The sequence below is a fragment of the Dama dama genome, chromosome 14 (genome assembly GCF_033118175.1).
Source record: "Dama dama isolate Ldn47 chromosome 14, ASM3311817v1, whole genome shotgun sequence".
In the NCBI taxonomy this organism is placed as follows: Eukaryota; Metazoa; Chordata; class Mammalia; order Artiodactyla; family Cervidae; genus Dama; species Dama dama.
This window is the reverse complement of record NC_083694.1, coordinates 76542161-76555082: the sequence shown is the minus strand read 5'-3', so window position 1 is coordinate 76555082 and position 12922 is coordinate 76542161. Positions and strand designations below refer to the sequence as shown.

Below are 12922 nucleotides of genomic sequence, written 5' to 3'. Positions count from 1 at the left end.
GATGACATGCTCATGGCAAGCCCTACATATGACTAGTATCTAAAGAATACTGTCAGGACCCTGAACTATTTGGCCAAATGCGGATATAAGGTCTCCCAGGAAAAAGCCCAGATATGCAAACATGCCACATATCTGGGCTTTGTCCTCTCCCAAGGACAACTGGACCGCTTGCCTGACAGAAAGCAAGCAACTACAGGTTTGGGAGCACCGAAGATCTGCAGACAACTGAAAGGTTTTCTGGGAATGGTAGGGTTTTGTCCGATTTGGATCCCAAATTATGGGCTCACAGGGAAGCCCCTGAGACACTGAAGGGACATGACCTTGAGCCTCTTACTTGGAGTAAAGAGGGCCAAACAGCCTTTGAGACAATAAAAAGGAACTTAGGCTCAGATCCAGATTTGGACTACCAGGCCTAAAGAAACCTTTCAAACTGTATGTCCATGACACATTAGATAAGCCTTGGGGTGCTAATCCAAACCCTGGGAAATGTCCCCCAACCTGCTGCCTACTTCTCAGAACAACTAGAACAGGCTGCCAAGGGCTGGTCTCCTTGTCTGTGAGCTGCGGCAGCTACTTGTGACACGCTTCAGGACTCTGAGAGGCGCGCCCTGGGGCAATCCACGCTGTGTGCGCCTCATCAGGTCCTCCATTTGCTGGAACAAAAAGGGGGCTATGGGCTGCCTTCAGGACAGTACTAAGCCATTCTCCCTGACAACCCCCGTGTGATACTCCAGCCCTGAATCCAGCACAGCACTCCTGTTTAATGCTGCGCCCACAGGTCATAGAGCTGTGAACTCCAGCGGACCAGACCTAACAGACAAGCCCCTGGCTGAGCCGAAAACAGAACTGGTCACCGACAGACCTGGCTCTGTGGACCAGTGTCAGTGTGCCAAGGTGTGCAGTGGCGACCCTGACATAGAGGTGGAGGCAGAAGCCCCGCCCCGGGAGCTCAGCTCAGAAACCACTGCCTCGACAGGAGCTCTGCGCAGCCCCTGGGGGCCTGGTGCCCCTTGGGCCGCCTCCCCCTGAAGAGAACAGACAGGAGTACGGGGGGTGCAGTGCTTTTATTATGACTGGGGGTGGGGAGCGGGCACAAGCGCAGCTTCCAGCCAGGCCGGCGGCTCCAGGTCTGCGGCGGGGGACGGCGGTGGAGGGGGGTGGCTGTGCAGGGTGCGGACAGTGCAGAGCAGGAGAAGGTGGGTCAGGAGCGACCGGTGAGGAGCAGGTCCTGGAGAAGGAGGCGCCATTCTACTTCCAGCGCCCGGTGACCTTGGCCTTCCCTCGGGTCTTGGAGCTGCAGGAAGCAGGGCCCAGTCAGAGGGGACGGGTGGGGGGGAGCCTCTGGGGGGTTTGGGGGTGTTGAGGGCTGACAGGGGCAGGGGCACGCTGAGTTGCCTGTAGAGGCTCAGCCCAAAGCAGCCTCGGTGGGGGCAGGGGCCTGACCACAAGAGTGGGGAGGGGCCGGGAGACCTCGGGGGCTAGGGGTTGGGGGGGAGGCGGGGAAGGGCTGGAGTCAGACACTCACACTTTCTGGTTGTCGTTGATCCTGTTTCGGAGAACATTGATCTGAAAGAAACAGCAGGAAGAGTAGCCCAGGCACCCCCTGCGCTCGGGCCCAGGTGGCCTGGGGAGGTGGGGGTCCCAGAGGCCCCGGGGACTGGGCGGGGCCAAGGGGGTAAGCGGTCCTCCTGCCTGCCGTCTGTGAGGCAGGGACCCTACTGCCTCTCCCAGGACCCACACTGGGGCCCCAAGTGAGCAGTGGGGGGAGTGAAGGGGCCAGATTGCTGGTGAGCCCCTAACTCCACAGGAGGCCTGGCCTGTGTGATTGGTCCTCCCGTTGGACTCAGGACACTGAGCTGCTGCCACAGGCCAGAAGTGGGGGCCCTCAGGGCCAGATCCCCAGGAAGTATCTGCTCAGCCCCAGTGACCCTCAGGCTCCAGGAGCACCAGCCCCAGCAAGGGCAGGGAACACCACCAGACAGGCCTCAGCGGGTGTGGGGGGACAGAGGCTGCGGTGGGGGCGCGGGCAGCAGCCGCTCACCTCATATTTCTGCTGCTTGAACTTCTCCTGCAGGTCAAACTTCTCCGCCTCCAGGTCGTAGATGCTCTGCCACAGCTCCTTGGCCTTTTCCCTGCACAGGCCGGCGGGAAGGGTGGGAGGTAAGAAGGTCCCCGCCTGCCTGCATCTGAATCCTGACCCTCCAGCCCTGCCCTCCTTCACCCACAGGCCCCACACCCTGGCTCGGCCTGGGCAGTGCCCAGCACTGCAGGTGGACGCCAGCGCTGCCAGGACAAAGCCTCGGGACATGGAGCTGGGGAGCCCTGGCGGGAAAGAGAGGGAGCCGGGTGCCCCCTGCCAAGAAGCTCCAGGCCAGCCTCCCGAAGCCTCCGCGGGGAAAGTGAGGCAGCAGCCTCCGGTGACACGAGGCAGGACGACCCCTGGAGGTGCAGCCCCACAGGTGGCCCACCTCAGCTGGTCTTCGTTCAGGTGGTCGATGGCCAGCACCTTCCTCCGCTCAGCCAAAATCTTCTTCTTCTTCTCCCGCTCTGTCTGTCTCTTCCCACTTTTACGCTCCGTCTGGAGAGAGTAAGAAGCAGGGGAGGGGCTAGAGAAGCCCTGCCTTCCCTGCATCCCCAGGCCTGGCAGAGAGACAGGCCTGCCTGCAGCAGGGCCCATGCTCATCTCCCTGCTGCACACCCAGGCCAGCAACACCCGGCCTCCCCAGAGACACTGCACCCCCCCCCCCACTTCCAGCCCAGCATGTTGCCCTCCCCAGGCTCCCCAAAGGAGAGGAGAAGGACCTGAGGACCGGAACCTACCTCGGCCTGCACAACGGGACAGCGGGAGAAGAGCCCCAGAGAAAGACAGAAGAGGCGACAGACAGAGGGAGGGACAGGGACGGAGTGGAAACATGGAGGACAGGCGTCAGCGGCTGCGGGCGAGCCTGCTGCTGGACCCACAGGTGGGCGGGGCCAGGGCCGACTGCCAGCAGGGCCCTGCTTGAGGGTCACCAGCAGGCAGGGCCCCAGGGGCTAGCCGGGTCCACGGCACAGAGAGTTCAGCTCCCCCTTCCCCTCCCTCCAGGAATGGGGGGGGGGGGGCGCTGGGCAATCACACTAGGCCCTGGGATGGGCCCTAGGAGGAAACCAGCCCACATCCAGGCAGCACTCAGCTGCTTTCCAAGGTAGTCTGACCATCTCAGAGCAGGCAGACAGCACCAATAATGCCATCTTACAAATGGAGAGAAAGCCTCTAGGCTGCGGGAGGCCACACCAGGCAGACCTGAGATGGGGCTCCGAGCCTGCGGGCTGCACCAGCCGCTGGGGTTCAGGGCTGGGAAGAGCGCTGGTGCTCTGGACTCGTGGGAGCCCCCAGACTGGCAGCTCCTCCCAGGGAAAGCCAGCCGGGCAGAGCCAGCTCAGGGTCTGGGTGTGAGGACGCGGTCTTCCAGCGGTGGCTGGGTCTTTCTCTCCCGAACCCCCGCAACAGCACGTGTGCCGCAGCAGGAGGAGCCGGAGGCCCCCACCTTCTGGATGTAGCCTCCGAAGTGCATCATGTTGGACAGAGCCTTCTTCTTGCGCGCCTCGTCCTCCGCCTTCCTGCGGCTCTCCTCCTCCTCTCGGCGGGCGCGCTCCTCCTGGTTCCCGCGGGGAGAGAGTGGGTTACGCTGGGGACCAGACGCCCTGGTCCTGAGTCTGGGCCAGCACTGAGTGCGCGCCCGGCACAGACAGGGCGCTGGAGGTGCCCGGCGGGAGAAGAGGGTTGAACAGATGGGCTCCGATTCCCGAGGATATGCTCCCCTCCAGGCCAGGAGGCCCTGCGGTGGGGGCCCACCTGCAGCAGCGCCAGAGGGGGCTGAGGGGCTCAGCTCCCGGGGGCGCGCTGCGGAGGGATGGGGCGTCTCCTTAGACACTCTGGGCATCTCTGTCTCCTCCACTGTCAGAGCCTGGACAGCGACCCTGGGCCCCGCGGACGGAGACCGGCAACCACTCACCGCCAGGCGCGTCTGCCGCTCTTTCTCGCGCTCCGTACGGATGCGCTGCTGCTCCGCGCGCTCGGCCCGCCGCTTCTCCTTTGGGGGGGACCGAAAGAGTGCGGTCACTCGGGACGGACCTCAGCCCCCCCGGAGAGGGCCCCGGCGGCCTTCGCCGCGACCCCTGAGTGCCCCCCGCCCCCGCCCTTGTGGACGCCACCCTGTGCTGGGAGGTGGAGGCCAAGCTCTGTGGAGCAGGAATGGGCGGGGCGGAGAGGCTGGGGGGTGGAGGAGAGAGAATCCAGGCTCAGGGGAACCGCGTGCCCTCCATCACTGGGACGGGGTTGTGCCCAGGGGACGGGAGGTGGGGGCGGAGATGCCGACTCCCCTCTGCCCTGGGGGGTGGGGGAGGGAAGAGAGCGCGGGGCGGGGCCCTGAGGGCTCCTACTGGACCTCCTCCCAGCCGCCCAGAGGGCGCAACACCCACGATCCTGTCTTTGAGGGAGACCAGCTCCTCCTCCTCCTTCTTGCGGTTCTCGAAATGCGCCTCAATCAGCGTCTGCAGCTCGTTGAGGTCCTTCTCCATGCGCTTCCGGTGGATGTCCTGGGGGGGGGGGGTGGGGCGGCACTCAGAGACGACCCCGCCCGCAGGGCAGGAGCGAGGCCTTGGGGTCGTGGGAGCAACTGGGGTCGAGCCCAGGGTGCTGTAGGACACGGTGCCCCTCCCCCTGTGTCCTCCCCCAAGCGTGAAGGCGGGCGTGGGGGGGGGGGGGGGCGGTGCTGAGGTCTTTAATGGGGCGGGGGCTGCCCTCCTTGAGTCCGCACTCACGTCAAAGTCCACCCTCTCTCCATCAGGGATCTTGGGTGGCACCAAGTTGGGCATGAAGGGCCTGGTGGGCAGAAGGAGGGGTGAGCACCAAGCCCTCCCTGCACAGAGGGGGTGTGATACGGGGGTGGGCAGGTCCCTCTCCTCCCTGCAGAAAGCGGAGACCCAGCCACCCACACGATGACACCAGCATGGTGCCCACCCGGGGTCCCCACGCCCGCTCAGGACTGGGGCGCCTACAGTGTCCTCGTGTATCCTCACAGTTACCTGGAGTGGAAACCACTCATCTCATTCAGGAAGACAGAGGCTCAGAGACATAAGGCTTTGCTCAAAACCATGCAGCCAGGAAGCAGAGAGGCTTGGCTCTGCACCCTGGCTGACCCACACTCCTGGCTGACTCCAGGAGCCCGGGAAGCAGTGGTCGGCCTCACAGGCCTCACCCACGCGCTGTGGGACTCCAGGATGGGACACTGAGCCCTGCTTTCCTGTCTGCCCTTGGGTGTGAGGATCTGAACCAAGACACCGCAGTGTTTGCTCCAATGAGGGGATGGGAAGGGGCTTGGATTGCCAGGCTGGGCTGCTTTTGGAGCGTCTCCTGGACTGTGTGCTGAGGCACCACCAGATCGCAGGGCTGGCATTTCCGAAACCCCGCCCCTCTGCACCCAGAGCTCCCACGTCTGTCTTGTCCCTTCGTGACCCTCTGAAGCCACATGCCTAGACTGACACACTTTCACTGCTTGGTTTCTCCAAATTTTCTTCCCCCAGGTCCTCCTCCAGCCACCGAGGACAGTGTCCCAGCTCTCCTGAGGGGTCCATGGCTAGTCTATCCATTCCCTCTAGATGGACATAGTGCTGACTGTAGCAGGGCAAGGCATTGGTGACGCAGTGTGGGTGGTTTTCAGTCTTCCCATCCCCCTACCCCACACACACCCAGCAGACACTCTTATGCAGTGCACAGCCTGTACAGCTGTACATGGTGGTCCGTGCCTGTGCCCACTGTGCCACGTGCACTTCAGTCCTGCCCCAAAGGTTCTCTCTCATGGGCCTTCTGCTCCCAGGGCTTCACCACTCACCTGGGCCTGGGCTTGGACTCCTCCACCGGGCCATCTGGAGAGGAGGAAAGCACGTGAACTTGGGGTTGGGAGGCTTGGATCTGGCCCCACTGTGCCCCTGATAAGCTGGCACTCATGAGCCTCCGTTTGCCCATCACTAGTGATTCCCTCCCATCCCGGGGTTGCAGGAGCACCCAGAGAACTAAGCTGCAGAGCTGCAAACCCCAGGCTCCACTCAGGGCTGATGCTCAGGAGGTCTCAGGGACGCAAGTGCACACAGGGCTCTCACTCAGCAGTGCCTGGCACACAGGGAGAAGGGGCCGGGGACATGGTCCTGTGGTCCTGGCCCCAGAGTCCACGCCTAAGTCTTTGCCTCCGCAGTCACCCCTCGGACCTGAGGCAGCTCAGGACCAGGAAGCTGATGGGTGTGACTCCAAGCCCCACCGGCTGTCCCCCTCCGGAGGTGTGACTCGGGCCACCTGGGCCCCTGTGAAGGTCAACAGTGCCCACAGCAGTGACCCACCCCATGGACCATCCACACCTGGGATCTCAGCCCCAGACACCCCACCCTCCTGTGGTTCACCCATGCTGCAGAAACCTCATGGACAGACATGATGTGACCACTGCCCTGACCCAACCTGGCCCTCTCCAACTGGGCACCCCCAAGGCACTTTCTCTGGAAGGAGGAGCCCAACCTGCAGACACACACGGTTCTGTGCCTGCCCCCCCAGGGTCTCCCTCTCCTCCCCAGGGTGTCTCCCCCTCCCCCCCCAGGGTCTCCCCCGCCCCCCAGGGTCTCCCTCTCCTCCCCAGAGTCTCCCCCTCGTCCCCCCAGGGTATCTCCCCCTCCTCCCCAGGGTCTCCCCCTCCTCCACACAGTGTCTCCCCCTCCTCCCCAGGGTATCTCTCCCTCACCCCAGGGTCTCCCCCACCCCCCAGGGTCTCCCCCACAGCTGCAGGAGGGGCTTCCCTGCCGTGTCCCGATGGCCAGCAGGCCTCACCTTCAGCCTCTCTACCTTCCTCTTCTTCTCCATCTTCTGAACAGAACATGAGAAAGGAGTCACGGTCCTGGTTCTGAGCTCAAGGCCCTGCCAGTAGCCCCCTGTTCCCCCCACACGTCCTCAGCCAAGGGGGCCCTGCAGGGCTCCAGGTCCAGGATCCGCCTGTGCACACCTGCTGGGGCCAGGCCCGCCTGGCCGAAGGAAGCAGGTGTAGCGTGTACTGACGAGGCAGAGCCCGGCCTGGACAGGGGGCTGCCCAGGTTGCAGAGCATGGTCTAGGGTCCTTCCCGCTGCCACAGGGGTGGCGCTGTGGCCCTTGTCACCCCAAGCTCAGGTGGCCCCTTCCCCCCCTCGCTCCAGGAGGGGCCTCACCTGCGGTGCTGGGCTCCCCAGCCTCAGCCTCGCCTCCAGCCTCCTCTTCCACCACCTCCTCGTGCTCTGGAGAGGTGAACCAGACAGTGAGCAGGCCTGGCACAGGGAGATATGGGGCCCAGTGACATCCGAGGTCCCAGTGAATCTGGGGGGACCTGTGTGGCCGACAGGGGCCGTCTGTTCTTGGTTTAAACCAGAAGCCACAAACTGGGGCCCAATGGCCGGCAGACCGTTTCTAAACAGAGTGTTCCTGGAGCGGCGGCTTCAGCAGGACTGGGGGTCACAAAGCCTGGAACGCTCCATGTCTGCTCCTTCAGGGGAAGTCTGCACAGGGTCCTCCTGTTTGAAACTTGCCTCTCTGGGGCTAGAGCCCCCTCTGCACCTGGAGGCGCCACTGAGGTGGGGCCGCCTCTAGGCCCTGTGTCTGACTCAGCCTGCCTCCCCAGCTCGTTCTCTGACGTCACGGCACAGGGTCAGGTAGACTCAGGCCCTGGAGCCCCTTCCTCAGTGTCTGGGACCAGAAAGGACCCATGTGGGTGAGGGGCCGCCCAGCATGCAAGAGGGCCGGGGGTGGGGGGTTTCTATTTTCATCACGTGCTGGCAGGGTGTGGCCCCCAGCCCGGTCAGGTGGTGGAGCAGACAGGCGGCGTGGCCCCAGCACAGGACTCTGCCCGCAGAAAGCCAGGTCTTCTGGGGGGGCTTTGATCAGCTGGGAGCAGGGGGTGGGGACAGGCAAGATGTTTCCTGGGCGACCCCTGACCCCCGTACCTTCCGCGGCTGCTTCTGCTCCAGAGAGGAGGTGTGAGCGCAAGAGAGGAGAGAAGAAACAGTCAGTTTCCATCCAGGCCGTCCTTCCGCCCAGTGAGAGTCGGGGTGTGCTTACCTTCCTGCTCCCTGCAGCGTGAGGGGAGACGCTGTCAGGAACACAGCACACACATGTACACACGCGCGCACACACCCCACGGCCTTTTCCCAGAGACGTTTACCCCCGTGCTGGGTCCTGGAGTCCGCCCACCCCCCACGCACAGCCCAGCCCGGCCCAGCTCCGTTCAGCTGCCTCCCCCCCAGGAAACCTGGCGAGTGCTGGTCCCTGGGCTCTGCACGACCCCTTCCCCATCCACCCGGCCCAAGTCCACAGGCACAAGTCCTCCACCCATCCCCAAGTTCTGCACCCTCAGTGCCCAGGAAGGGGTCTTCGGGGTCCAAGCTAGGCCTGCAGTACTGTCTGCCCCAGGCACTGCCTCCCCCAGGGATGACTGACTGATGGGGTGCAGCGTGCCCCCCTCCCTGGCCCCCAGGACGGGGCAGAGGGCAGGGCCGGCAGCCCCCAGGACCATGATGCCAGGTCTGGGGAGGGTTTCTGGACACAGTGGCTCTGTGGCCTCTGGGTCCTCACGGAAACTCTCTGGTCTTTTCTCAGGAGGCCCAGCCCCCAGCCCCCAGCCCAGCCCATCCCCTAGCTGGAAGCAAAGGTGCAGCTCTCCCCACATCCCTGACAGGTGCAGCCCATGCCCAGCACCCCAGGACTCACTCATACTCATCCACCGTCTCTTCCACGTCCGACATGGCCTCCTCTTCCCTCTGCAGAGAGAGAGACAGTCCGGGTGGGCAGAAGGCCAGCCACCCCCGGCTCTGCGGGAAGCGCCAGGCCTGCCATCCCCCAGCCCTGGACCAGCTGCCCCAGGCCCACGCCCCTGTCAGGCAGAGACGCCATCCCAGCAGGGCCAGGCTACAGGCTCCACGCCCTTCGGCCGACTGCTGGACAGCAGCTCCGAGTCTCCAGCCCGCCCAGACCTCTCCCCCAGGAGCGGCTCGGTGACAGGGAGGAACCCGCAGGGTCAGCCGACACCCAGGGCCAAACTCAGGGCCCACGGTCACAGGGAGGGGTCGCTGCGTGCAGTTCCGTCTATAAAGCTCTCAGCGCCACCACGGGGCAGACACGGAGGACGGAGCGGGGCCGTGGGGCCTGTGGAGGCCGGAGGGACATGCAGGGGACACACAGGGGACACGCGGGGGACATGCTGTTGTGCTGGTGGCTCCACAGACACACAGGTAAACGGACAGGGGCTCACCCTCACACACAGTCACACACACACAGCACACCACAGACACACACCAGACCCCAGACACACACCAGACCCCAGACACACACCAGACCCCAGACACACACCACACAAGGGGAGTGCGAGCTGAGCAGGGAATCCAAGGAGGATCACAGATGAGGGAATGCCCACGTCCCAGCCTGTGTGGTGGTTCCCTGGGGACCCTGGGCGGGTGTGGGGTCTGTTCATCTCTCACAGCCGCTGTCTCTACGAAAAGGCCAGCTCTGTGGAGCTTCTCCAGGGTGTCCCCCATGCTGCACTGGGAACAGAAGCCAGGACCCAAGCTCCCCTCTCAAGGCCTGTGGGGAGGCAGCCCAGGGTCCCACACGGAGAAGCATCTTGCTGTCCCGTCGCTGTGAGCACAGGGAGAGGCCAGAGGGGTGACTGGGAGGCGGGCCTGGCTCGGAACGCGAACTCCACGCCCAGTGTGTGTGACCGTGGGAAGGCTGTGGGCCCCCTGTGCCTCAGTTTCCTCTTCTCCAAGGGGAGGAAGGCTGGGGTGAAGGGAGGCTGCACCCAGCACTGCGGCCACCAACCTGTGACTCAGGCCACAGTGACGATGCCCTGGACGGGGTGCTGATGCCCCCTCACCTGTCCCCCACACCCTGCCCTCACAGCTGAGACCCAGCCAGGCAGCCGTCTGCAGACGTGCCGCGAGCCCCAGCTCTGGCAGGTGGCATGGTGTCCACCGCAAGGCAGCCCCTTTGAGGTTAAGAGGTGCTGAAGGAGCCCCGCTAGCAGCCCCCGGGGGGGACACCACCTCGGGCGGCAGCCTCAGGCTGGCAGCTCTTCTGAGCCTGCTCCCAGTCATCCAGCCCTGCTGGGTCAGGGCAAGCGGACCTACAGCAGGGCAGGCAGGGTGGGGCTGGCAACGGGGCGCTTTGGACTGAAGCTGGCTCCCCTGGGTGGGGGTACTCATCCCAGAGAGTCTCCAAATGGGGCCTGGGGGAAGAGCGGCAGAGGGACAGCCCCCAGCCCAGGGTGGGTAAGGATTGGCAGGTCAGCACTGCTCGGAGCCCCAGGGTAGCAGTCAGGCCAGGGGCCTGAGCCCCGGGAGGAGTCTGTCACCCTGGGGTGCAGAGAGGCCTCCTGGGAGGGGATTGGCCAGCCTGGGATGCGGCTCTCACACTATCTCCTCTGCGGCCCACCCCCCTGCTGGCTCTGAGCCCCCGCACGGCCCTGCGAGCCCCCCTGCTCCTGCAAGCACAGCTCCTAAAAATAGAGCTGCTCAAGAGGCAGGTTGGGGTGGGAGAGGGCTTCCAGGCCAGAGGAGGCGTCTGAGATTGTGTCCAGGCGCTGGTGGCAGGAAGGCGGGGGGGCTGGGGGGGCTGGGGGGGCCAGGGGGGCCTTCAGTTGGGAGAAGGGCTGGAAGGCCCACACCAAGCCCCCACCCACCCTTTCTAGCAGGTCGCCATTACAGCCAAAAGGCCAGGGTCACCTTTCTTGGGGAGTAAAGCAGAAACCTTAGAAGGCAGAAAGAACACTGGCCGTGCTGTCAAACACCCAGGTTTAACACCCAGCTTTGCTGTGTGACCTTAGCTGAGTCACTTAACCTCTCTGGGCCTCCGTTAACCTATCCATGAAACAGAAGAGCAGAGGCCCCACCCTCAGCCCTGTGCCCGGCAGGCAGCTGGACTCGCCCTGACCGCAGCTGTTGGCCCACCCGCAGAGCTGGACCAGGGCAATGCGATCCTCCCAGATTCCTCTCCTGCACAAAGACCCAGGTCAGAGGAGGAATTTGGGAGGTCAGGCCTCCCAGCTGCACCCTGACAAAAATGAGCCTCAAATGCCCATCTCCAGGAGCCAGCCCCCGGTGTCCCTTCAGGAGGGAGCAGTTCTCCCCCCAGAGCTCCAGCAGGCACTCTCCCCAGGGGCGTGGGGGGTGCGAGGGGTCTTGGGCTAGGGGCACTGGACTTAGGATTAACACCCTGACCCAGGGAGCCAGGCCCCCCGCCCCCGCCCCAGGAAGCAGGTCTCTCCATGCCGCTCAGCCCACGCCCTGTCCGGGATGGGGCTCAGCCCTGCATCTGCCTGGAAGGGCCTCCGGGGTCCCTGGTCCCCTGGTCCTCTGGTGGGCAGCCTTTCTCAGCAGTTCTGACAGCTTCTGAACCCCAGGGAGGAGAATGTGGCCGCCAGGACTGTTCTGACTGGTGTGGGCACACATGGCCCGGCTCTGCTCCCCAGGGAGAGGGGAGGCCCTGCCCAGGATGGGGCAGGGGTTTCCCGCCTGGAGGGAGGAGGCGCCCAGAGGGGGGTCCCCGAGGGTGAGAGCATCATTTCATTTAGAGGCCTGGCAATTATCTCTCCATCCCACAAATGAGGCAAGAGACCCAGGGAAGGACAGCTATTCACCCAAGATCTTCCACCCACCCCAAGCCATCAGTGGGAGGTCTGTGACTCAAACCCGAGTCTCCAGCGTCCGGCTAAAGGGTCGGTTAAACTAGGCTCAGGGATTCATCTCCGAGGCCCCGCCCTTTAAAGCTCCCCAGGGAAGGGGGCCTCTCCCAGCTCCAACACCCAGTCAGAGTGGACACTGCCACTTGGAACAGAGGACCCAGACGACAGGACACCCCTCTGCTCTTAGAGTCTGCCCCAGTCTTACCCAGAACAGGAGCTGCCAACGGGTGTTGTGTTGTCTGCTCCGCCTCGCGGGGTCTGGGCGAGGGCAGGGGCTGGACAGGCTTTAAGCAGGCCCGCGGCCCGGCGGTGAGAGGAATGTGCTCAGGAGTCACGCCAGGGGTGGTGGGGGCTGGGGGAGAGGGGGTGTTGGCTGCTATTTTGGCAGGTGCCGGGGACAGGGCTAAGGGAACGTGTACCCCAGGCCATATAAGCCCATGCGGCTGTCCAGCTGCTCAGATAAGCTATTTAAAACCAGGACAGACAGGCAGGGGACAGGAGGGAGCAGGCACATAACACAGGCCAGCTGTCTGTCCCGAGAACCCCGATAAAGTGGATGCCAGCAGTCGGGAAGGCAGGCTGGGGGCAGGGCGGCCTCAGAAGCTCAGCTGTGGTGATGAGTGGACAAGGATGCTTCCAGGCTACTGGCTCCTCTAGCGGGTGAACACCCTTTGTGGGGGAGGCAGGCTCTGGTGGCCTCAGTGAGCACATCTACAGAGCAGTCTGCTTGCCCCCCAAGCCACGTGGCAAGCCCTCCCCACTGGGCAGGGAGTAGACCCACTGCAGGGGATCAGATTCAAGGTCGAACTTCCAGCCAAGAGTGAGGGTTCTCTTCAAAGAGGCAGCTGGTTGAGTGAAGGGGCAGGGAAGATGGTTGAAGTTCACGCCATGATGGCTTTAAAATTACGATCTGCTAAACCCACTAGATTACAAGGTCCACGCGGCCAGCACCCAGGGGCCTCGCATTTGCTTGCACACCTGTGTCTGCAGCCTCCAGCACAGCACCTGGGTCATGGAAGGGCTCATGACAAGACAAAAGAAGAGGAAGCAAACCTGGGGGAGGCCTGCTTTCTGAATTCTCAGGGCCACCGTCCTGCCTGACTCCCCCTGGGCCCTGAGCCCCAGCCCTGCCAAGGGCCACCTGTGGGTGATGCACACTCCTCTCCATGGGCAAGGACAGCCTCTCCCCACTTCCCCC

The 12922-nt window shown here is 64.0% G+C and overlaps 1 protein-coding gene across 3 annotated transcripts; it reads right to left on the bottom strand.

The window, feature by feature from the left end:
* Positions 1-1054: 1054 nt before the first annotated feature.
* TNNT2 (troponin T2, cardiac type) lies at positions 1055-12896 on the bottom strand. 3 transcript variants are annotated; one of them, XM_061161302.1, is made up of 14 exons: positions 11930-12896; positions 8757-8806; positions 7994-8119; positions 7226-7291; positions 6854-6889; positions 5874-5907; positions 4804-4864; positions 4462-4578; positions 3996-4073; positions 3528-3638; positions 2469-2578; positions 2042-2132; positions 1526-1566; positions 1055-1294 (listed from the first exon to the last, which is right to left on the bottom strand). In XM_061161302.1, the coding sequence occupies exons 2-14, from the start codon at positions 8764-8766 to the stop codon at positions 1249-1251; spliced, it is 927 nt and encodes a 308-aa protein (XP_061017285.1). In that variant the 5' UTR covers positions 8767-8806; positions 11930-12896; the 3' UTR covers positions 1055-1248. The 3 variants fall into 3 exon arrangements, with proteins under 3 accessions (XP_061017285.1, XP_061017286.1, XP_061017283.1); XM_061161303.1 differs by having other exon boundaries at positions 6854-6886; XM_061161300.1 differs by having other exon boundaries at positions 1526-1546; positions 6854-6886.
* Between the last annotated feature and the right edge of the window lie 26 nt (positions 12897-12922).

Coding starts and splice junctions, on each gene's coding strand:
- TNNT2 (XM_061161300.1), bottom strand. Junction 6,887..7,225: donor TGGGGAGCCCAGCACCGCAG/GTGAGGCCCCTC, acceptor TCTGTTCAGAAG/ATGGAGAAGAAGAGGAAGGT. Junction 2,579..3,527: donor TCGGAGGCTACATCCAGAAG/GTGGGGGCCTCC, acceptor TACTCTCTCCAG/ACGGAGCGTAAAAGTGGGAA.